This window comes from Hipposideros armiger, unplaced genomic scaffold (genome assembly GCF_001890085.2).
Source record: "Hipposideros armiger isolate ML-2016 unplaced genomic scaffold, ASM189008v1 scaffold_760, whole genome shotgun sequence".
Taxonomy (NCBI): domain Eukaryota; kingdom Metazoa; phylum Chordata; class Mammalia; order Chiroptera; family Hipposideridae; genus Hipposideros; species Hipposideros armiger.
Window position 1 is genome coordinate 207682 of NW_017732110.1, and position 26689 is coordinate 234370.

The 26689-nt window shown below is 38.2% G+C and overlaps 1 protein-coding gene across 1 annotated transcript in view; it reads right to left on the reverse strand.

Moving 5' to 3' along the window:
• CRYBG3 (crystallin beta-gamma domain containing 3) overlaps nucleotides 1-26689 on the reverse strand; it is a 108012-nt gene that overhangs the window by 21600 nt on the left and 59723 nt on the right. The window contains exons 12-17 of the mRNA XM_019628218.1: nucleotides 25488-25614; nucleotides 18589-18731; nucleotides 18358-18484; nucleotides 17448-17480; nucleotides 7102-7211; nucleotides 3209-3335 (exon numbers count right to left, since the gene is read on the reverse strand). Of these exons, the coding sequence (XP_019483763.1) occupies nucleotides 3209-3335; nucleotides 7102-7211; nucleotides 17448-17480; nucleotides 18358-18484; nucleotides 18589-18731; nucleotides 25488-25614 (667 nt within the window). The remainder of the gene's footprint in view (nucleotides 1-3208; nucleotides 3336-7101; nucleotides 7212-17447; nucleotides 17481-18357; nucleotides 18485-18588; nucleotides 18732-25487; nucleotides 25615-26689) is intronic.

Sequence of the window (26689 nt, forward strand, 5' to 3'; positions counted from 1 at the left end):
TTTTCCCTGTAAAATGACTGCAAATTATGCATCTATGTACCGCTGGAATGTGACATTTGTCTGCACAAAGAGCAATCAGCCTGGAGCAAACTGTCACTGCAAAACATACTGATCTTGTATGAAGATAAAGGCTTAAGACTCCATTAGGACACTTCAGCATTAAGTCACAGCACATCTGGGAATGCCAACTATAAGTAACACCCTCAGAATTCTACAGTTTTAACTAATAAAAAAGTGAGGTCAAAGGATTAGCTCATATATATGGAATGTCAACTCAACTGGGCCGAGACATATCCTGGAATGAATCCACGATCACACCGGATTGTGGCCCAATCACACTGGAGTGGTATTAACAAGTCTACAGAAAAAGGCACATCAATCCTTAAGTAAGATCGCAGTAGGGGGAGAGGGGATACGGAAGGATCATAGAAGCAGCATGGATAAGAATGTGTCTAGCAATTTACAGGGAAAGAAGACACAGAATCTGGAGAAAGTGAGCAGCTGGACCTGGGGGTGGGGGAGGAGGCTCTTTTGTGGGGAATGTTAGCCCAGGTCAGCTAATCTCAAAATATCCACTTCATTTTACCCATATCTATGTTTCATAAATAACCTTCTGATGACTAAGTCAGCTTCCCATGTTCTCTCAGAGAGTCAGAAAAATGTCCAAGACAGAATTCCATTACTAGAATCCACCTAGTACAAACTACCTAGTTGACCTCCTGGTTTATACTGTATATCAGTTTCCTATGTCTGACCAACTCGGAGCTTTGGGGCCACCGGGGTAAAGCATGGCTGGCTTCACCAAGGAAATGCTCCCCGCTAAGGCCTCTTCATGGTCAATCTGTGGGTGATTGCTGGGCATGCCCAAGCTCACCTCATACTCCTTCTGTTTCAACATCAAACCTACTGTGTAAACATATTAAAGCACGCCATGCAAAGGCATTAAGAAAATGAAAGTGCTGTCCTTACATAAAATGAACATACTCTTTAGTCAGTTCTTGGAGGGAAAAGGCTATAGCTCTCAAATCCTTCCCAGGAGGCACCTTTGCGTACACCACCTAGATTCCACTGAACCAAAACTGGGACATGCAACCACACAACTTACATTAAAACATTTCTGTTTTCACTACGAATTTGAATTATTCATTTTTGACTTCCTAGATGTAAAAGAATTGTAACTCTTCAAAGAAAAACAGTAATACTCATTCATTTTGACTCTGTTTCTAAAATACCCTCCTTAGAAATTTAGGAGTTGAACTCTCTGCATCAGTCCTGTAAATTCCTTTCAAGAAGGTACTTTCACATTTCGAACTACCTATTTTGCTTTTAGAATTAATACCAAATAATTACCTGTCTGCTGGTCTGACCACTAAAAATCCCTAAGAAAATTTCTTTCCCAGTAAATGTAGACTACTTTGCAATGCCCTTTTCAGCCTTATCAATACCTGGGAAGACTGACCAGACCACATTCTTTTTTCAACCAGTTTTCCTCCCACAGACAGGAAGCATCAGTAGCCACTTAGTTTTTCCAAGTGTCTAAGGGGCACTGAGAGAGACCAAGGATTCTATTTCTATTCTTGTTCCTCAGCCAAGGCTCTATTTTTAGCCCGATACCAAGAATACTCTATCCAGGAATGCCCTGTGTAATAAGCCTACATTGCTTGGGCTGTGATCAAAGATCCTGAGTATGGCCATTATCCTTGAAGTCAGCTGTGGCTGAAGGGTATGAGTCACTCCAACCACAGTGCAGGGCTTTGAACCATCTCGGCATAAATCTTAGCTCTCACCAAATGCTCCTAGGAAATCCTCACAGCTAGACATCTGGAAAATACCCCAAATCCTCACTTCTTCCTCTGCACACACACTGCTAATCAGGAGCCCAGAACTGGTGCCCCAGAGCAGCGACCCTGTTTTTCTCACATTTAAAATTCTAAGTACGATAGAAAGGAGAAACCACGTACTCCATTAATATGGACCTCCAAGGTGACCCAGACAATTCTGCACACAACAGGCAGGAAAGCCCTACTTCCCCCAAAACAAGGTTTGAAATCAATACCAGTGGTGGTCCATGCCCTAAAGTAACATTGTAAACCTGCAGGGCAAATTGTTATGTGATTTAATAATGAAACAATCATATTATTATTTTTATTAAGCAGCTGTAACAATTACAACCATGATACTAACAGCTAACACTTATCAAGTGCTCACCAGGGGTTGGGCATTTTACAACCATCATCTTATTTAATATACCAGTGGCCTCAAAAGTTCTCTTGGGCTGGTCGAGTGGCTCAGTTGGTTAAGAGCTAGCTCATGAGTGCGAACTCTGAGCAACAGGGCCGCTGGTTAAATTCCCAAATGGGCCAGTGAGCCGTGCTCGAGCTGAGCTGCCACTGAGCTGCCAACAGGTGGCAGGATGGCTCAGTTGGTGAGAGCAATGCTCCTAACAAGGTTGCCTGTTCGACTCCCGCATGGAATGGTGGGCTACGCCCACCCGCAACTAAAGATAGAACTCAGCACCTTGAGCTGAGCTGCCACCCAGGTGACTCAGAGGATAGTGCATGCACTCTTAACAACAAGGCTTCCAGTTTAACTCCCGCATGGGATGGTGTCTACGCCCACCTGCAACTAAGATTGAACTCGGCACCTTGAGCTGAGTGGTGCAACTAGACTTGGAGCTGAGCTTGCTGCGCCCTCCACAACTAAGATTGAAGGACAACAACTTGGCTGTTCCCCTTCCCCAATTCCCCAATAAAATCTTAAAAAAAAAAAAGTAAAGCAGTGTTTAAAAAAATAAAATAAAGTACTCTTATCTTTTATAGATGAGGAAACTAAGTAAGTTTACCAATGTCACCCAAACTGGTTAAAGTATCAGACTGGGATTTAAGCTCAGGCCTATATTATTGGGTTGTTGGAAAAGTCATGATGTATTTTTTCTGTTTTTTGTTACAAAAATGCATCATGATTTTTCTGACAACCCAATACTTTAGATCCTGAGATTAGCATTCCTGATCAAAAAAAAAAAAAAAAAGGAAAATATCAATATCGCATATTGGTTGGAATTCACAAGTGAATCTCAATTTTACAGTCCACAAGTAAATTACTCAAATTTTCATCTTTGCCCATGTATCATTTCTTCCAACTTCACATTCTCATTCGTGGTAATGAAACGAGACAAGAAAAAGTCTTATACATTCGGCAAAGTACTTACATAGTCAATGGGCTTAAGGGATTTGACTTTAGATGTTGAGCAGCCACAGGAAGTAAGGTCAGCATAGAGGCCTTCTTCTAACACACACTGGTTATTAGCAATGTCCTCTTGGTAGTACAGGAGCCAGCTAAAAAGACAAGCCATGAGACATTCAGTCAGACCGTATCAGCTGGTAGTGTAGGCTCCTCGTCACACTGTGGGAACCAGGCTAGGGAGACGACATACCCACCATCAGTTTTAAAAAAAAAAACAGCTATCACTATCATTTATTAACAGCTTATCATGTGTCAGACACAGGCTAAGTACTTTACATATATTATTTCACTGGGTCCTCAAAAATTCTATGAGATAGAAACATATTCTTATTTTTATAGGCAACACAATGAAGGCTTAGAAAGGTTAGGGGATTTCCCCAAGGTCTCCCCAACTATTAAATGGTAGAGCTAAAATGTGAAATTAGAAGATATCTGCTTTAAAATACAGACATTCATTTAGTGCCTTCAAGTACAAAAGTGTAGGATCACATTATAGTGATTACTAAGTTCTTGAACAAGTTAGACATTTCTTTGGCGGGGGAATAAAAATTTGTATCCTTATATAATAATGAGTTTGCCTTTAGTCTAGAAGCTAGACTCCTAAAATCACACAACAGTATATAAAATCTGTCCCCTGCACATCTGATGGCTAATGGAAATTTTTAAAAAGAAATAAGCTCTTTAGAATCTTCAATATTGCGTTTTTTTCAATACAGCACTCATCGAAAGCGTTGTTAAGACAAGCCCTTTTGAAAAAAAGGAGCCCAAGGGGGAAATGAATTGGCTGTTACTGCTTCAGTTTTGGTGTATTTAAGTTGTAGCTGTGTATTTGCAGATCACCAGAACCAGACGCTAACTAGACCGGGTTAACTTTGGGAAATTACAGAAATGCTGTGACATTATAATGTACTGTCATGTCCTCTATATAATAAGCATTTTATAGCCAACATTTGTCAAAGGCTTTTAATGTGTCAAGCATGGAGTTAAGCCCTCCATATGCCTTTTTTATTTAGTCCTTATAAGAATCCTTTGTGGTAGGTACTATTATTACCCCTCCTTTAGATGAGGAAACAGGTTCAGAGAGATGATCCAATATGTTTAAGGTTACACAGCTAGGAAGCAATGGAACCTGGCTCAAACCCAGATCTCTCAAGCATTCCAGATACTGAAGCAACTGCCATGGTTCTTGTATTCTTTTTTTTTTTTTTAAAGATTTTATTGGGGAATTGGGGAAGGGGAATAGTGTTGGGGAATTGGGGAATGGGAACAGCCAAGTTGTTGTCCTTCAATCTTAGTTGTGGAGGGCGCAGCTAGCTCAGCTCCAAGTCCAGTCGCCATCCGGCTGCCCATCGTCAGCTTTGGGCAGCTCAGCTCAAGGTGCCGTGTTCCATCTTAGTTGCGGGTGGGCATAGCCCACCATCCCATGCGGGAGTCGAACCGGCAACCTTGTTCTTAGGAGCATGTGCTCTCAGCAGCTGAGCCATCCTGCCACCTGTTGGCAGCTCAGCGATAGCTCAACTTGGGCGCAGCTCACTGGCTCAAGTAGGAATCGAACTGGCAGCCCTGTTGCTCAGAGCTCGCACTGTTAACCAACTGAGCCATTCGGCTGGCCCTCTCGTATTCTTTTATTAAACTGTAGTTTAATAAACGCCACACAAATATAAATAAATATAATGTATATTATAAATATAAAATGTATATTTTATATATAAATTATATACATATTTATATATAAATATCTATTCCCTATATGAAGTGACATATGTGACTAATTTTTCCTAGACTGCAGTTTCAGGAAACAAATTTCCTCTGGAAAAATATCAGCACTTCCTCTTATCAGAAAATTAAAAAAAATATTTTGCAAGATATATTATTTTAATAGAGAAGAAACTCAGAATCAAGTACTAGTAACAAAATTATTTCAGGTCTTTGGTATATATATTTCTCTCTCACTAAAGAGTTGCAGATAATCTTTTGAACTTACAGTGTCCTACTTTATGTGTTTTAATATTGTAAAACTCTCATATCCTTTTTGGAAGTAAGTATAAAAATAGTTACATATACAGAGAGGTTCAAAGTAGTGAGAGCTATAGACAATTGAGGGAGAAAAAACTGCTTGAATTAGTCAAGAAGGTTAATAAAGGGAACGGACTGAAACCAAAAGCTGTATTCTGCTTAGTAGTAAGCAGGGGTCATGAACTGACATACCTGTAGGAGGTCAGGCAGGTAATGTGAGCAGTGTACCAGGTTAAAAAAAGGGGGGGGGGATACATCGTATGGCATATTGGGAGCACATGTGCCATCTACTTAACACCAGCTAATCACTGCCAAAGGCAAATGCTTCACCAGAGTTTTCAAATCTTCTAATTTTTAAAGAGAAGGTGGAAAACAGGTTCTTCTGAAAAATATTCTAAAGTATTGACACAAAAATTTTTTTAAACATAGAGTGGAGGCCAAACAAATAACGTCTGCTGTTGGCTTGTGGTCCAAATTCACCCCATTGCCTATGTTCGTACAGCTCACAAGATAAGACTGGTTTTTGCATGTTTAAACGGCTTTAAAGAGTTAAAAGGATATTTCATGACATGTGAGTATTATATACAATTCAGATGTTTAATGTCCATAAACAGAGTTTCATTGGATACACAGCCATACCCATTCGTTTATGTCTTGTCTACGGCTGCTTCTGTGCTACAGTGGCAGTGTTGAATAGCTGGGATGCAGCCTGTATGGCCCACACAGCTCAAAATATTTATCACTATGTATAGAAAAAATTTGCTGACCCTTGCTATCGAGGGTAAGCGGGAAATACATAGCTGAGTAAATGTTGGAAGAGGGAGCATGGGAGACAGCATAAGGATAGAATGGAGGATGGCTAGGAAAAAGGAGACTAGTGGATGGTGAATCGTGGAAAAGAAGGAGTTTGAACTTTATCTGACTAGTATTAGAGAATGACTGCGGGATTTAAAGCAGAGTAGTAAAAATATTAAACTGGATTTTGGGACAAATAAATGGGCCATGATTGGGTTGTGGTAAACAACGGAAGTAATACAATACTGGAGCAGGGTCACTTAGGAGACTGAAGTTCCTCAAATGGAAAACAGAAGATCCTAGTCTCTACTGATTCAAGAAAGCAAAGAGAGCTGATGCATCCAAGGTATCCTGAAGAACAACTATGGGAACTTTGATGAGTTATTAGGTAGATATTTCATACTTAGAGATGCCACTGAACTGTAGTTAAAATGGTAAATTTTACGTTATGTATATTTTACCACAGTAAAAAGTCAATAGATTGAATTTATATATTGGTCTTGAGAATCACATACAGTTTCATATACATGTAGAAGATCCAGTATGTTGCTCTAGTTGGAGGAACACAGGATTTAATAAAAAATGACCAAAGCAATCCTGGGTCTGATATTTGGTGTGTAATCTTGGGGAAACCCTAACTCTGAATCAGGGATCCTTATCTGTGAAATGCAGATGATAAATACCTTAAACAAACAAAAAATATTTTTTAAATTTAAGAAGGTCTTATTTGAACAAAAGCACTAATTTTTATAGCATTCTATTATGCTATACAATAAACATACAATATAAACATTCAGAATATTTAAAAAATCATGTAACGGTAAGAAAAAAAATCACCAAGATGCTCCCAAAAATGGCTAATTAGCATTGTTTCTATTACACAATTGCCCATATTGGGCAAATATAGGCTAATTAGCAGTTAACCAATGATTTTTTTTTTAAATTTCACTATGTATACAAAAAAAATAAAACAGGTCAAATCTTTGTGAATTTGGAAGAAATTTAGTTGTTAAACAACAGTAGAAAGCACTCAATAAGCATACTTACCAACCCCGAAGAACTTTAAAAGAACATGGAATGAATGAAGTTAAATCCGAAATTTCTTGTGTAAAATCTATACATTCACCTTGGAACCCGGGTTTACTGAATGCTTTGAGCTACAAAAATAACACAACAAACAGAAAACAATCGTTTGACATCATCACAAAAGCAAAAGAAAACCTTCAGTATCATGTCCTTATAAAAAGTTCAGCAAAATATCAGACTCATGTTTTATCTATTATCAAGGAATCCATATTAAGGATGGCATTTTCCTTAAATTCACATTTTTTTTCCTTCCATGGTTCCAAGAATGTCACCATATAGAGAGGGTGTCAAAAAATGTGCCAAAAAAATGTATAAACATTTTAAGAGATGTTATCTTAAAATGTGCATGTATTTTTTTGGCACCCCGGTATTTACAATTTTCAGCTATCTCTTACATCAGATTCTGGGCACAGAAGCCCAGAAAACAATTCTACCTATAAAAGTAAATCAGAATGTTTCCTCCATTAATTAAAATGTTGTCCTTGTCCAGTATATCAAACTATTATTATCTCCTGTGGGGAGACTACCAGTATAAAGCAAGCAGCAATTTAGCACTAAACGCGAAGGAGCTTTGGATTAGGATGAGGGGTGGGTGGTATGCCCCTTCTCTCTCCAAGTCTTCAAGGTTCAGTTCATAGAAGGGAGGAGGAGAGAGCATGAACACACGCCCATAAGTGAGCATGACAGAGCCTGTGAGAACACAGGAGCAGATGGTGGAGAAGATCATAACGAAGGGATTAGTGGAAGACTCATGGTAAAGACAGAAAGATGTCTGTGTCACGCATTTCAGCTTATAGGCTTCAGTTGAGTGATAAGAATGCCTAGAATGTACAGCTTACAGTTATATACAGCTACATTTCTATTTCTGTCCTTTTTGTCAAGAAAAGTCCACGAAATCTCAATTATAAATCCCTTCAGACCAGAGATATAATCTGCACCTTTAGTGACCTTAGATCTATAATAGGTAAGAAAAAATTAATGAGCCCTATAAATATTTCATAATCCACCAGAGCCTTGAAATAACATGGCCCACAGGTTCATCCTGCACTGACAGGCCTGCACTGTAGCTAAGAGTGCATAATTAACTATCTGCAGCATCACCCTTTCTCCTGTTCACACTGTCAGAGAGAACAAGGCTTCTTTGAGGAGCTGATGTTTGCCTCCTTCACCTTCCCAAGGGCACTCTCTGAGGCTGGTAGTCTCTGAGTTAGGAAGAATTATTTCTTAACTATCTAATTCTGCTCTGACCTTGCTTAGTCCAACATCAATGATCAGCCAAAACTAGAGAGGTGAGAGAACCAGTTCTCTCTGACCAACTGCAGCTTGCACAACATGGCTTCCTACTGTGAAAGCAGGCTGTATTTGGAGCTTAAAACACCAAGGGGCTCCCTGACTTAATGAGCTGCAAGTTGCTACCATGGTCCTTCCGGAAGAGACAGAGGGGAGCAACAAAATGGAAGTCCAAACCAAGACAGACCTCTGGAACCATTCCCTGTACAAGAACAATTCTACAGGTCCAGGAAAACAGCCCCTAAATTCCCTGAGAAGAGCATATATTTTGGTTCATGGCTTTTCAGGCTATGTGTTTTTAACTTCAAGGTTTATAAAACAGGAGTCTAAAGGTAATCACATGTAACTTCCAAAAATGTAGAGTGATTTCTCTTACATGCAAATATTATCCTAAATCAAATGAGAAACAGGAAAACCTCATGAGAACAGAGATCACAGCTGTTTCAATCATTACTTGCATTCCCAGTTTATTTCATTATTTTCATATTGTTGAGCTTAAGATTCATACTTCAATATTTCACCAAGAAACCATGAATTGTCAAATCCTGGACAACTGACAATGCAAGTTAAGCATACTTCAGATGATATACTAGGGGTGCCAAAAAAATATATACACATGACTTGTATTCATCTTTTGTTATTAGTATATATTATTACAATTTTAATACCGATTTTTTTGCCTTTCTTAAATGTATATACATTTTTTTGGCACCCTGTGTATATAGTAGCCACCTCTACTTTTAAGTCTCAGTCTTCATACCCAGAAGCATTAATTAAAATTCACACACACACACACACACACACACACACACACACACACACACACACAATCTGCCATAAAGTATTATTTTGATTTATGGGTTAAAATATTCTTTATCCAAACTAAAAAATTGGGCTTAAGGCTGGTCTGAGTTTATTTTATTTTTACTCCCCAAATGAGATATGGTTCTTCCAAAAGTGGCCAACTCTAGGAAAGTAACATCTCATTCTGACTACCTCACAAATATCTCAGAACAATTTTCATAATGTCGTGAGGATGGTCCATATAGAAACCAACTCAACACTTAACTGCAATAATTAAATTGTGGTTTCTACTCTTGGTGAAATAAAATGACAGTGATTTGTTAAAATACAGTCCTCTGAAAAGCTAGCTGGATAACTATCTTGGTTTCCTTTCTAGATTAAAGTAGAATAAATGCACAAAACAAGTCATATAGGTTTAGAACATATGAAAGTAGTCACAAGGAACAAAAGATGAGTTCATTTAAATAAAATCATAAATGAAAGAGAACTGACAACACTACAGAAATACAAAGGATTACAGGAAAACACAACAAACAATTGTATGTGAACAAATTGGACAATCTGGAAGAAATGGATAAATTCCTAGAAACATAAAGTCTTCCAAGACTGAGTCAAGAAGAAACAGAAAATCTGAACAGACCTGTTAACTATTATAGAAACCAAATCAGAAATAAAAAAACTCCCAATGAAAGTCTTGGACCAGATGGCTGCACAAGTGAATTTTACCCTACACTCAACAATTAATACCTATCCTTCTTAAACTATTCCAAAAAATTCAGGAGGACAAAAGGCTCTCAAGCTCATTTTACAAGGCCAGCATTACCCAGATTTCAAAACCAGGACAAAAACATTATAAAACAATAAAACTATAGGCCAATATCCCTAATGAATATAGATGCAAAAACCGTCAACAAAACATTAGCAAATTGAATTCAGCAATTCATCAAAAAGATCATACACCATAATCAAATGGGATTTATTCCTGGGATGCAAGGTTGGTTCAGTATCTGCAAATCAATCAACATGATACACCACATAAACAAAATGAAAAATAAAAATCATATGATCATATCAATCAACAGATGCAGAAAAAGCATTTGATAAAATCCACCATCCATTTATTATAAAAACTCTGAGCAAAGTAGAAGCCAAGGGAACATATCTCAACATAAAGGCCGTATATGACAAACCCACAGCTAACATCATACTAAACAGTGAGAAACTAAAAGTATTTTTTAAAGATCAGGAATAAGATAAGGATGTCCTCTTTCACCATTTTTATTCAACGTAGCATTGAAGTTATAGCCATAGCAATCAGACAAGAAATAAAAGGCATCCACATCGAAAAGGAAGATGTAAAACTGTCATTTGCAGATGACATATTATATACAGAACCCTAAAGATTCCACCAAAAAACTGTTAGAACTGATAAATGAGTTCAGTAAAGTAGCAGGATACAAAATTAATATTCAGAAATTAGTTGCATTTTATACACCAATAATGAATTATCAGAAAGAGAAATTAAGAAAACAATCCCATTTATTTGTATCAAAAAATACCTAGAAATAAATTTAACCAAGTAGGTAAAAGACCTACACTTGGAAAATGAGAAGACATTGAAGAAAGAAACTGAAGAAGGTAGACATAAATGGAAGCATGTACCGTGCTCATGAATAGGAAGAATTAAAATCATTAAAATGTCCATACTACACAAAGCAATCTATAGATTCAAGGCAACCTCTATCAAAATACCAATGGCATTTTTCACAGAACTGAACAAATAATCTTAAAATTTACATGGAACCACAGAAGATCCTGATTAGCCAAAGCAATCTTGAGAAAGAAGAACAAAGCTGGAGGTATCATGCTACTTGATATCAAACTATACTACAAGGCTATAGAAAACAAACAGCATGATTGGTACTGGCATAAAAAGAGACACACAGATTAATGGGAACAGAATAGAGAACCCAGAAATAAATCCATACCTATATCGCCAATAAATCTAAGACAAAAGAGGTAAGAATATACAGTGGGGTAAAGACATTCTATTAAATAAGTGGTGTTGGGAAAACTGGATACATACATAAAACTACACCACTTTCTTACACCATATACAAGAATAATCTCAAAATGCATTAAAGACTTAAATGAAAGACCTAAAACCACAAAACTCCTAGAAGACAATATAGGCAATAAACTCTCTCACACTGCTCTTAGTTTTTTTTCTATATGTCTCCTTGGGCAAGGGAAACAAAAGGAACATAAACAAATGGGACTACATCAAACAGAAAACTTTTTGCACAGCAAAGGAAACCATTAACAAAAGGAAAAGATAACCTACCTAATGGAAAAAGATCTGCGCCAATGATACATCTGACAATGGGTTAATTTCCAGAATTTATAAAGAACTCAAACAACTTACCACCCCATACACAAACAATCCAATTAAAAATTGGGCAGAGAACCTGAATAGACATTTCTCCAAAGAGGACATACAGATGGCCATAGACATATGAAAAGATGCTCAACATCACTAATCATCAGGAAAATTTAAATCAAAACCATAATGAGATAGCACCTCACACCCATCAGAATGGTCATCAATAAATTAACAATGAAGTGTTAGGAAGGATGTGGAGAACAGGGAACCCTCGTGCACTGTCACTGGGACTGCAAATTGATGCGGCCACTACAGAAAACAGTATGGAGGTTCCTCAATAAATTAAAAATAGAACCACGTTATGACCTACAAATTCCACTTCTGGATATTTATCTAAAGAAATTAAAAACAGGGGCCAGCCGAGTGGCTCAGCTGGTTAAGAATTGGCTCAAGAGCGTGAGCTCTGAGCAACAGGGCCGCTGGTTCGATTCCCACATGGGCCAGTGACACTGCACCCGAGCTGAGCTGTCACTGAGCTGCCAACAGGTGGCAGGATGGCTCAGCTGGTATAACAAGATTTCCTGTTTGATGGTGGGCTAAGCCTACCCGCAACTAATACTGAACTTGGCACCTTGAGCTGAGCTGCCGCCCGGATGACTCAGTGGATAGAGCATGTGCTCTTAACAAGGCTGCTGGTTCAACTCCTGCATGGGATAGTGGCTACGCCCACCTGCAACTAAGATTGAACACAGCACCTTGAGCTTTGAGGCCACCAGCTGCCGATGGAAAGCCAGATGGCGACTGGCGCCCTCCACAACGAAGACTGAGGAACAACAACTTGGCTGGACCCCTCCCCCAATTCCCCAACACTGTTCCCCTCCCCAAATGCCCCAATAAAAAAATCTTAAAAAAAGAAAAAAAGAAATCCAAAACACTAATTTGAGAAGACACATGCATCCCTATGTTCACTGCAGCATTATTTACAATAGCCAAGATATGGAAGCAGCCTACGTGTCCATTGATAGACGACTGGATAAAGAAGTGGTATATACAGAGGATGCCAAAAAATGTATACACATTTTAGGAAAGGAAAAAACTGTATTAAAATTACACTGATGGTAACCAATTTGAGCACTTCTTATAACTGCCGAGTCAAATATGACTTGTATTCATCTTTTGTTATTGGTATATATTGAGTATTACAATACTAATACAGTTTTTTCCTTTCTTAGAATGTATGCACATTTTTTTTTTGGCATCCTCTGTATATACAGTGGAATATTACTCAGCCATAAAAAAGAATGAGATCTTAACAGTTGGTTTATTAGAGGTTCTTATGCTAAGTGAAATAAGTCAGACAGAGAAGGACAAATACCTATGATCTCACTTACCGTATTTCTCCATGTATAAGACACACCTTTTTTTGAAAAATTTGGGGTCTAAAAACTGGGTGCGTCTTACACAGTGGCTGTAGATTTCAAATGCCATAGATGGAACTGAGGACGAGGCAATATATGAAGACAGTGATTCGTCATCAGACACAGATGAGGACAAGCTATTGGAAGTTTTAACATTGATGAGGAGTTGTATGAATTTTATGATGAACTTGAGTTCAATAACTTTATGTAATACTTTTTTTTTCAAATTTCGGGCCCCAAAATTAAGGTGCGTCTTATACATGGGGAAATGCAGTATATGTGAAATCTAAAAAAATAAAAACAACCAAAATAACCTAACAAACAAAACAGAAATAAGCTCATAGATATAGAGAACAATGTGATGGTTGCCAGATAGGAGGGGGGTTGGGGAAATAGGTGATAAAGGTGATGGGATTAAGAAGTACAAAGTGGGAAAGGCAGTGTTGGCTTTTAAGATCCGTAATACTGCAGTTGGAGGTCATCACTACCCAAGTGACACTTTTACAACATCCAGAGGAGCAGGGTTTGCAGCAGAGGTCAGGGAGAGGCAATGTGCCAAGGTGGCCACAGGAAATGTGTTGCATGCACATGTCAACAGTCTTGCACACCTCATGTGGCCCACTCGGAGCTAGATACTGTCTTTAGGCAAGGTGTAAGGTCTATTTTCTAAAGCTGTAAGTATTCAGACAATGAATAGTTGGGTAATTTAAATGTATTTATTTTTAATGGAAGAATTTTGATTAAAAATAAGCTAATGGAAATGTCTGCTATTTCTTATCTTCAAGGAAAGCAAACATTTTGTAATGTGCACATTTTAAAAATAAAGAAATCTGACATTTAAAAAAAAAAGAAGTACAAAGTGGTAGTTACAAAATAGTCATGGGGATGTAAAGTAAAGCATAGGGAATATAGTCAGTGATATCGTAATAACTGTATAGTACCAGGTGGGTTCTATACTTATTGGAGGGATCACGTCGTAAGTTATATAAATGTCTAACCACTATGCTGTACACCTGAAACTAATATATCAAATGTCAATTGTAATCGAAAAAATTTAAAAACTAAATTAAAAAAAAAAAGAATTCTAAAAAAAAAAGATGAGTTTATTTCAAAACACACCCATACGTCAGTGCCATCTGGCATGGCTTCCTCCCTACCAAATGGAACTGTATGGAAGAAAAAAAAGATAGCAAGGTGCCTTTTCACATATATTATCTTATTTCTTTTTTAGAACTACTCTGAGGCAGAAGTTATCACCACTTTGTGATGAAAATTTTGCAGAAATTCTTTTTACTATGTACTTTTCATTTATGATATACATGAATAAGTGTAATCTAATATGACAAACTATAAACTCAAGAGCTTATTTACTGACCAAACACAAAAGTTGTACTCACTTAATCTATTCCACAATATCAGAATAATTTTTTAAATATAATTTTATTTATTCCAATGCTAAAATAAGTTCTATGAGAAATGTTTTATCCTGTGTCAACAAGACCTTCTGTTGCCCTTTGGACCTCCCTCATACAAATATGCTGATTGTTAAAGAACAGTCTTGTTTCCAATCTTGTTACAATACATCACACTACCCCATATTGTACTGGGTCGTCGGAAAAGTCATGACGCATCTTTGCATTGAAAAACAGAAAAATATGTCATGACTTTCCTGACGACCCAATAGTATTATGTACTTCTCCCATCAATTACAAGTCTACAATAATTTTACTTGCCTGGTTACTCATAGAAGAGCTTCCTTTACTTAAAGAAGTAGTACCTTCTGAGTATTTCTCGCCTTTGGATTCTATAGTGATGATCTGGTTATTGTACCACGAAGAAGTGTTTTCCCCTACTGCTCTTGAATCTTACTGATATTTGACTAAAACTTGTTTTCTTATCCCTTATCGATGATAACAGTAACCACAACTATTAAAGATCCTGTGATCACTCTAAAACTCAATGCGGCCAAATGATCCAATACAAGAAAATACTGGGTTGCTTTTTCTAGCCAGAATCATACATAAAGTAGAGCTGGGGCTCAGTATTCAAAGAAATCCAAACTTCTAATTATATTTACAAACAGACTTGAAAAAAATTCTAGGAAAGCAAAGTCCTTGGTGGATCAAAGGGGGAAACTGGTTACAATTTCCAGAGAATGGTGTCTGACTGCAACATCTTGAAAACTAAACTCACTTTCATAAGATTTAATCTAACGAAATTTCTGATTTGGACTCGCTGTGGGGATGGAGAGGGAAGGAGGAAGGATGATGATGACAATAATGACATTATGAACATGATCCACATTCTGTTTTTTTGTTTTGTTTGGGGAAGAAAATTAAAAACAAAAACAAAATGCCACCTGTTAATTATTAAGAACTCTGTAAATGATCCTATACATTTTGAGCCAACAATCTTCTCAATAAAAGAAGTTGTTCTGTGTCCCAAGTAAGAAATACCTCACCATAACATGCTTACACATCAGTAATATTTTTATTAGCATAAGTCTCATGATGTATATTAATCTCTATAGACATACAGTTTTCTGGTTTTTACTTTCTTAGGATGCTTGAGGTTCCCTTTCAAATCATGAGCTTAAAAAATTCTGTCTCTTGAGGAGCATTTGAGATATTGCTCTCTGGCATATGTTGTCAGTTCGGCACAAATAAACTCATAAAAATTCTCAAAAAAAATAAAAATTCTGTCTCTGACTTGAACTCTGAGATATAACTTCATCATTCCAAAGCAAACAGAGAAAATAACTACCTCATCTAAACACGGCATCTGAATTGTCAACCTGACTATCATAGCTACTTATAAAGAAGAAAATATTTTCTAGTTACTGAATGGAACCAGAATGTCAGCCAAGACCCTTTTGTGTTTATTTGAGTAAGTAAAAGCAAGCAAAACGTTCTGAAAATTTGGTTCAATGGAAATAATAAGAGCTTTGATACTGGGTATACTAAGGAGGCTTTGTCTGTATGTTACCAAATACCCAGCTATCATCTACCTATCAGAAACGTTTATTTCACAAGGCAATAGGTGAGCCATGTCCAGAAAAATAAAGCGGGGCTGACTTCATTGGGCATTTTCTGCTGCTTCCTTTCTCTTCAAGTTGGACTGGAAATGCTATGAAGAAAATCCTCTGAGCAATCGGCCCCAAACAAGGGAAGTCCATAAAAAACAACAGGGACGGACGTAGGAGGGGAAAACACAGGGCTTAAAAGAATGTGACTTTTTATCTGAACTTAAAACTCAGAAAGTGTGCAGTTAGGAATTACCCATTTAACTCTTTACTTATGTTGTGTTGATTCATGTGAAAAAGTGCTTTAAAAGTCCACACAGTTGGGAGCTTTGAAAGATTCAAAATAAAGATCTGGCAGGAAGTGTCTCCAAATACAACAGCTCAATTATATTCAGAAAGGAAATGTTCCCAATAGGCTGAGCTAATCAGAAAATAATAAAACCTGAAAGCATTGTGAATAGAAACATAGTTGAACTAAGTTGATTTGAAATGTATAAACACTGACCTGAACATGAAAAACATACACACTCAAGAGACTCAGCGTTATGTAAAGCCAGCACATGTCAAATAATTAAAATTAATCACTATGTTGGGCTTTTTAACAGGAATTTTTCCAAATTTGTTATTTAAAATGAGACAGAGGAAGCAATGCCTCTCATTCCCTTCCTTCTGTGCTTGTACTGCTCAGACCATTCTTTGATGTAAAATCCTGAAAATGTGGTTAAGTGGCTTCAGACACTAGAAAGTGCCTATTTGCTCCTTTAGCTGTGTGAAATGACACAAATTCCAAATCTTGGTTTGCTTATCAATAAATGGGATTAATCCTGACCTCACAGAGAGTTATTAGAAGCACTAAATAAGCACAGTTTCTAGCCCTTGATGGATAAATAAACGTTAGGCTCCAGAGTACTGCCCAGTCCTCCAAATCATTAACACACTAGAAATAAAGAAGGTTGCAGTTTTAATAGTGCTTTTAAGAAATATTTGATTTAGGTATTAGAAATACATTTACATAAGCAATGCCAAGACAGCTATTTCTCCATGATAGGCATGTTTATCCAAAGACATAACATACTGTGCTGAATAAGAATAAAACATTGAAGAACAGATGGGCAATAGGAAAGAAAGAGTGGCAGAGGTTCAAAATGACCCCGAAGTGGTCAGAGCTGAAGCTCTGTCAGGAAAAAACAAACTGACAAATCCAGGCCAGAACAACACGTCACAAAGATGGGCAGGCTTATGCTCGTAGGCACCAAGCACAATACACACTGCCCTGCCCCACAGACGCATAAAGGTGATCTGATGGAAAGAGAAAGATTTGAGAGAAAGGGCAGAAATGTTTTTAGTAAGCAAATTAACAATTCCAAGGTAAGGCTATTTTTAAACATACCAAATGTGGAGGCTCATTTTTTCCAAGTGGTTCCTGAAAAACATATTAAACATTTAAAAAATGATAATCATGTAATCTTAGTTGTCTTCTTGAAAGTTTTGAAATTATCCTTTGAGAAATGAAATAAAAAAGGTCTGGCCAATTTACTAGATTCCTTGAACTGCCTGTGACTCTTAACCTACTGAATTCTCTTATAATAATTGTAGTATTTATTAACTAATTCATTTTGAATAATATTGTAGCTGAAGGAAAAATGTGCCCCAATGCCCACTAGAATGAAAGCATATGAACTTCCCACTATTCCCTCACCCACAACTATCTCATGGGAACCCATACTGTTGTGCAGCTGGCCACACTCTCACAGCTTCGTGGCACAAGATTATTCCCTCTTTGTGGGAGGCCCCTCTGCCCGACTTCCCTGCCTGGAAAAATTCCTTTTACCCCTTAAGATATCACTCAATGCATTCTCTTCTGTGGCAAGGCCCCCAGACCCCAGCCTCTGAGTGCTCCCTACCCCTGCTCCCCTAGCGCTGCCTATACACTGTCTTTTCTCACTAATTGTTCTATTAATTAACTGTCCACACGTCTGTCTCCCCAGAGAGACTGAGACCCCTCAGGGCAGTCTCACTCATCTTTCACCTCCAGTGAGTCAGTACAGTGTCTGGCATATCAGAGGCACTCAATAATGCTGCTGGATGAAATAACTGATCAAATTACAGACCTCTCATCCATGTGCTAATGTCACGTATGAGCTCTCTATGGAGTCTACAGAGATTCACATGCTGTTTCATTCCCTCTGCATATACATATAACATAATTCAACCATTCCACTTTAAAAAAGCTTGTTCCACATATTCAACTGTATGCCATTACATGCCATTGGCATTGGTTATGTTCATGCTTAACTCACCAGTTGGACAGGTCGTATTGACATTATTGTATTATTTGATCCTCCCCAGTCAAAAAAGCATTTGTATTTCCCTTTCTCTAAAATGTACTGTTCTCCACAGAAGAACTTCTGCTGGTAGGCAACCCACCTAGGAGGGAAAACAGGAAAAAGAACAGAGGTGATGTAGAATCGAGCAACCAACAATGTTAAACATGAAAGGATCTTTCAAGGTTCCCCCAGGAGACAACTTACACTCCACTTTTAACGTGAATGGACCTTGTTTCACTGCCAAAGCCGATTTCTTCTAAGTCAGACATTTCCTGATTTGTAATGTCAATAAACTTCCCACTTTCCAGGTCAGATTCAAACAGCGTGATGGAAGATTCTATAAAATTCTAAAAAGAGAAAGAGGAAAGTTTAGGAAAATATGTGCATTTTGTTTTTTTGGACTGCTAAATCTTTGCACAATTTTCACATACTTGTGGGATAATTTTCACACAAGTAACTCCGGGAAGAATTTTAAATGGTACTGGAAAGAATTTTAATAGTCATTACTCCTAAACAGTAGAGAAGAAAAATAAACCTGCATTTTTATTTTAATCAGGAAAGTATGACATTTTTATATAAATGGGAATTAGTCAACAGTTGGTAAATTGTGGGGACTTACAGGCTACCATCTCTAACTTTAATTGTAAAAGAACTAATGTCTAACTTGTGCCTAGAGAGAAAAAACTGCACGAAACAAAAGTAAATATACAATGTACTGTGGGCAATGTGGGGGAGCATTTTATGAGCTTAAATGTAACAAAAAATAAAGCTTGCCTGACAAAAATATTTTATTAAAAAATCAGAGTGACAGGAAATTTAAACAATTTTTAGTCTGATAACATATTTGAAACAAAAATATAAGAAAATATCCAAAATTGATAAGCCAGCAAAAAGAAAAAACCCAGACAATTCACAAAAAACTTAAAAACAAGTAAGCAAATATCTACTTTCACTAGTAAAAATAAAGAAATTCAAATGAAAACAACTGATACAATTTTTACCTTTTAAATTAAGCTAAGAAGGATCTAAAACTCCAGTTTTGTTAAGGAAATATAATTTTTTTTTAATTTTATATTTATAAAATTTGCTGGTGGAAATATAAATTGGACAGCTATTTTAGAAAATAATTTAGAGATAAATTTAAAAGACTGAAATTGTACATACTCTTTGAGCCTGAAATTTTCTTTTTTTAAGAAAAGTTTCTTAAAGAAACTACACAGTGGAAATATATGCAAAGATGCAATATTTGTTATAGTGAAAGCTGTAGACCATGTAAATGTCCAAAAGATGTATAAAGATAAATCTTTATGCATCCACCACTTGATGGAAGAAATCTAATTAAGAACAGTTTTTAACAAGCTAACAGTGAAATATGTTCTATACTTACTACTGGCCAGAGCTTTCCATGCATTATTTCCAAAAGAGCCACCACAGGAGATTATATTACTATTATTCCCATTTTACAGCTAAGGAAATTGAGTAATACATAATTATTTACAGTAAAATATATATTAATAAATATTCATAAATATTAATCTATGTATGTGTATGTTATACATATATGTATTACACATACACATGCATACACACATACACACACACACACACACACACACACACACACACACACACACACAGAGGCCATTTTAAAGATGAGGAAATCAAGGCTTTAATAGCCTCTAAGTGATTAGCCTTCAAGTCCCCAGAATAAGCCTCCCAACTGAAGTATGAGGTTTTCAGCCTGGGTGCCATATCAACAAACCTGGTTGCATTGACAACATAAACTTCTACCACCCGAGGAGCCCAAACACACCTGTCTCTCCCAACCTGAAAATGCATAACTAGCTCAAGGCGGTTGTGAGGATACTATGTGATGATGATGGCTCGAGGGGGTCCAGTCTGGGTCCTGGTTACGAACTGGTCTCAATGGCCACCAACCACGTCAGGCCCAACCATAGTGGGAAGGTCTCCAGCAGCCCAGTTACACGGACCTCTCCTCTCACTCTGGTGACGTCGGAATGTTCTATCTCTGCTTCTCCTGCCTCCACAACTACCTAATCTCTACTCCGTTAGGGTTGGAGGAATGGGGGAGTAGGGAGAAGCTGAAGTATACCATGGGTTGCTGTGTTATGTTGGAGTCAAATAGGACAAGACAAAAATATAAATAGACATGTGCACGTGTGCTGTGTTTGTGCCCTTTCATTAAAACTAACCTGTATTATGAGGTGCTGTACTTTACTGGAGCGATGATTTGCACAAATGATACTGTACGGGCTGTGGGGGAGTGACAGCACTGAGGAGGGTGAGCTGGGAAGCGGGCTGGAGACACAGGCGCTTGGTAACAATGCAGCCCAGAGATGAGTACAGAAGGAGGAATCCAGTGTCACAGGGTCCACTGCCAAGTACAAGTGCTTACAGCATATGAGTTCACAAATAAATTCACCCACATGGCTTGAGTTTGTGTCCTTCCTACTCTGTCTACCATTCGCAGACACTTGGCTGAGGGCTGCAGGAGTCTCCCAAGTGCCGTCGCTTTCCTTTTTTCCATCTTCTGCTTTTGTTCATTCATGGCTTTTCATACCTTATGGCTTGTGCCTTCCATCTTTTTCTGCGTACCCTTTGAACCACTCAACTAGTCTTTACCCTCTCTGCAGTTTCACTCAGACCTACCAAATATACAATATCTGCTCTAGTTGATTAGTTGCCATCAACATGGTACCCCTGCGGACAGAGTCTAACTGTAAGCCAACTCCAGTCACCTGGTGCTAAACCTACAAGGTCACGTGTACAAAGCATGGTATAAAATATTAAAACAAAACAAAACAGAAAGTCTTCTAACAGTCTTGTTCAGGTGATTGCAAAAGGCACTGAGTCATGTCCAGAGGAAGCCCCATTAGGTTACTACGTCACTATCATCCCCACTTTACTAGGCATAAATAACTTCGAAAGTCAAACTTGGAGCTCTGTTGCTTGAGCAGAATGAATAATGATGGAATGGGCTCAAATCTGTATTCCATGTTATATTTTTAAAGCACTTAAATCCGTTGAAAAATCTGGATAATTTAATATAGTCTCAGATACAGTACTCCCATTGTTAGAGAAAAGTAATGAGCAGTTGCTACAGGACCAAAGATAAGTCTTAAGGATCAGTAACTTATTATTTTTAAATTCCATAAAATCCCTCAGCTGATCGGACCCTGGAGCTCTTGCGATACAGCCCTGGTGGGCAACAGAACCTGAGACACCAGCAGAGATCTTGCGTATCCATTAATTTAGGAGGAATACTGGTCTCCGCTGCATTCCACCTGGTTTCTGAGATCTAAAAAGAGGCCCAGTCCAAAAGTCATAACAAAAGCAAATCCAAAACTTAGTAAAAAACAAGAAAAACAAGCATACCAAGAAACTTTTATCAAGGAAGCCAAGGAATAAAAATTCCTTCTCTAATCCCTGGAGTCTAAATACTATATTCCTTCTGGTCTTCTCCTTAAAAAAATAATCAACTCCAAGTCAATGCATCTGCCTGACTCATTTGGAATTAGGAACACACTTCTGGTTGTGCTCTCCAAAGCACTCTGGGACACAGAGCACATATCCCTGAGGGACATGTCCAGGATTTGACCATAGTGATCCAGAGTGTTCCACACACGGGAGCCAGGACATGAGGAAAGCACACTGTATTATGCAGCTTTCCTGTGCATTCTCTTATTTTATATTGCTACAGCTTAGAGCTTAAAAATAGCGCTTCACTCCTTCCAAGGTTAGAGACATCTGAGAATGTGTGTGGGGAAAAGATGTCTCACATCAACTCTACTTGTTCACTTGCAACCACAGAGCTTTACAGAACTGTACCATATACTTGAATTTTCCAAAGAGGGTAGATCTTATGTTTGTTTATCATACACACAAAAATAATACAGGGGGGGTGGGCAGAAATTTTGCAAGATGACGGATACATCTATGGCCTTGATGGTGGTGATGGTTTCATGGGTGTAACTTATCCCCAAACTCACCAAGTTGTATACGTTAACTATGTACAACCATAACTCAATAAAGTGGTTTTTTAAAAAAAGAACTCCTCCCCAATTACGTGCTATGTCTAAAGAATATAAAATTTTTCTAAGTTTAACTTGATGAGCCAATTTTTAAAGCATTTATGTAATATATACACATTTAAAATCTACATTTTCTCCACATATAGTTCAGTATATTTCATCTGAAAATATTTTAGTGAATATAAATTTAAATTATAAGTAAGCTGCCTGAAAGCCCATCTAAATAATTATTTATTACATATATGTATTGGTCTGCAATGTGACCATATATGGACAGCTACAAATAAAATGCTGATAAACCTTTAGTTGGATGAGATCCGGCTTTCCATCATTAAGGTGCTTTTTTATGCTAACCATTCTATAACAGAGGGGAATGGTTCTATGACATGGGCCCCCGAGCAAGGCAGACTTGCTCTCAAATCACAGCTCTACCAGGCACAGAGCCGAACCTCCTAAACCCACTGAATACATTAAAAGGTCTCCAGAGCTGGTCAGAGCAACATTTGATAAGCCCTGGTACCCTCCAGTTTCTGTATCAGTGAGATGGAAATTAGAAGGGTCTCTAGCTCATCATATTTGTGAGGTTAAGTGCAAATATGCATATAAAGCCATTAGTAAGTCCTTGACTAATGTTAGATTATAATGAGGATTATGAAAATATCTTTAAGTATAAGCCAACAACTCATCTTTTAATTTAAAAAAGCTAAGAGAACAGAAGATTTTCTTTTTTTTTTTTTCTTTTAGCTGACCCATCCTGCCACCTGTTGGCAGTTCAGCAGCAGCTCAGCTCGGGCCGGGCATCAAACCGCTATTGCTCAGAACTGAACTCGCACTCTTGAGCGAGATCTTAACCAACTGAGCTACTCGGCCGGCTCCCATAAGATTTTCTTTGAAGGGCATTTTTACTTATTTATATAAAAACTGTGTCATCATTTTTGTTAAGGCCCCAAACGTTGGTGTGCAACACAAATTAAGATGCCGATTTATGCCAATTTTTCAAATGTACATTATCATAGACTGTATCGAATATTTCATAATTATTTATCTATATAATTATAGCATTCATATCTTTTCACATTTTCTACTATTGGGATATTTCAACTAGTGACTTGGGGTTTTGTTTTTTTGTTTGTTTGCTTGTCTTAGTCACAATCATCTTTGGAAGATACCATCATATTCCTTGCTAAACATTCCTAGGATCAGCAATTCTTCCATTCAACTCTCTTTTTTAAATATGGAGGGAAAAGCAAATTGTTTCATACTAGATAGAAGATGCTTTGAATCATGACTCAGTTTCCTCAATGCATGAGATCAAAAAGATCTAAAAAAAAAAAGATGAAATCTCTATCTTGTTTTGTCTTGCTTGCCTTTCAGAGGTCAAGTAAGGAGTAGCTAGGTAGAAAAAAACCTTTTATATTGTAGACTAAGTACCTTCAAAGTTATCTATCCATTACTCAAGTTAACTCTGTGCCTGGTCTTTAGTGGACTGCCCCATATTTCTTCCAGGTACAACTGGTTTCCAAATCACTTTCTCACTGACAAAAATCATTCATGAAAAAAAGTGCTCCCGTGTTCCCTGTGCTGCTTCTCCCCCATTCTGGCTCTTCCTGTCTGACCAGGTAACAGGGGCTGGAACAGAACTACCAGTGGCCCCAACAGACAGAAACCTAAAGGGCTAGAGCACACAATCCTGGTGCTCATCCAAAGTACACGTGGGCCCAGTAACCACCCTTCACTTCATTATCAGTTCCTTCAAAGGGAGTTTTAGAGGCTATGTCAGATAGTTTAGGGCTTAGATGGGTAAAGGTTATTTTGGAAAGACATTCCAGTAGGTAACTCCTCAACCATAAAAGAACATGCGCCTCTGAATACATTGAAACATCTCCAGAGCTGGTCAGAGAAATGAGCGACATCTGTTAAGCCCTGATATCCCACAGAACTCTCTAACATCTACCTCCTCTTCTCTGGGCCTTCGTCACCTCTCGTCTGGTGTCCTGTAATGTTCTGGTCCTCTTTTCTCCAGACTTGACTTCCTTCACCCCATGCCATTTCTTGATACAGTCAACAAAAAGATCTTTGTAAACCTCTAATCTAATCATACTCACTAGGTGTACAATCCATCAGTGGCTCATGGCCAAGAGGAAGAAAAACAACTTGAACTCTTCAACATGGCGCATAAGGCCCTTTATTATCTGGCTCTGGACTCATCCTCCCAAAGTTCTCCCTAACATCCTGACTTAACTGCATTTCCCAAACACGCCCCCTTCCACTTATACAACGGTTTCATAACCTCACCACTATTAACATTTTGAGCCAGATGATTCGTTCTTTGTTGTAGGGGGGCTGTCCTGTGAATTGTAGGGGTTTAGCGGTATCCCTGGTCTCTACCCACTTAATGTCAGTAGCATCCCAGCCTCCTGCCAAGTCATGACAGGTCAAAATGTCTTCAGACAGTGCTGACTGCTCCCTCGTGGGTAAAATCAGCTGAGATCCACTGGCTCACACGCTTGCCCTTATGTATGTTAATCTCTTGCTAAAACAGCACCTGCCTTTCCCCTTCACTCTATCCTGATTTTCTTCACTTGGCTAACGCCTGAACTTGAAATTTCAGCTGAGCTGTCATCTTAACTTGCTTTTACTTAAAAGAAGAAGTAACTGACCTTTTTCTGGGTACCGTGAGTCCTTTGTGCTTAGCCCAATCATAGTTAAACCATATCAAACATTTATGTAAGTGCTATCTTCCCTATCAGACTGCCTGCCCTGTGAGTGCAGGGACTGAGTCTCTGATCGCTGTATCTCTAGCACCCCGCACAGTACAGCTACCATAGCAGATGCTCAATAAATGCTTGTGGAATCAATGGATGAAAAGTAAACATAATTATTCTAGAATAATCATGGCAGTTACGAAAAACAGGCAAGTCACATAAGCGGTCAGTGTAATGCTCTCAAGCTTTAGGAATGTTTTATAATCTCGTGTTCTATTAGAGGTCATACCTAGTTTTTATGGAAAGACAATACAGACAGAAATTAAGAATTCAGAAGCCAACTCACAGCTTGTAAGTACCGGAAAGACAAGATGGGGCCACTCAACGCCCCACAGGCATTACTGTCTTCAAAATCACCTTCTTCAAGCAAAAACTGCTGGCCTTTAAAATGTTCTTTTTCATAGGCAACCCACCTAGAAATACAAAGAACACCAACTGAGCCATTAATAAAACTGCAGTCAAGACAAGAGAAAAAAAAATCATGATAAAGCACCCATTACACATCACCGTATTTTTAAAAAGCAACACATTTATTTTGTTAACATTTACAAAAATAGACAAATGGTGTGTGCTTCATGGATCAATAATTTTTATAGCTTGGAGGCTTTTCCCAGCCAAAGGTTAACAGTCGGAGAATTGCAATGCTCATTAGATGTTTGCGGTGTGACCTGATACCACACCTCAAAATGGTTGGAGGGTAGTTTGCCAAGTCAAAAGTTATGGAAAGCACAAACAGGCAAGAGAAAAGTGAGGAGCCCACACTGAGATTCAAAGACAATCATTCTTATTCAACTGAGGAAGCCCTTCTGGAATCACAGAATGATCACTATATTAAACATTTATTTAGGGTTTCAGTTAAAGGAAACCTCTCACCAGACTTCAGATCTAAAACACATTCAGGAGCAGGCCAAGGGGCTCAGTTGGTGAAGACCGCAAGCTCTGAGCAATGGGGTCGCCAGTTCAATTCTCACATGGGCCAGTGAGCTGCACACAAGCTGAGCTGCCGCTGAGCTGCCAACAGATGGCAGGGTGGCTCAGCTGCTGAGAGCATGTGCTCCTAAGAACAAGGTTGCCTGTTCAAGATGGTGGGCTATGCCCGCCCACAACTAAGATTGAACATGGCACCTTCAGCTGAGTGGCCCTGAGCTGCCGACAGGCAGCCGGATGGCGACTGGACTTGGAGCTGAGCTAGCTGTGCCCTCCACAACTAAAAATGAAGAACAACTTGGCTGTTCCCCTTCCCGAATTCCCCAATAAAGTCTTTAAAAAAAAAAAAACTTAAAAATAAATAAATAAAACACATTAGAGGCGGATTTAGCAAAGAGGAACTGGGAAATGCAGCTGAGTTGCTATTCGTCCTGGTGGCCTACATCTATCCAGCGTCTTCTGTAAGTGTTTACGGTGGGAAATGTTGCTCCCACCATTTTGTCAGTGGTGATAAAGGAAACAGGATAATGGAAGCACTGTGGCAGCGTGCTTTTCAGGGAC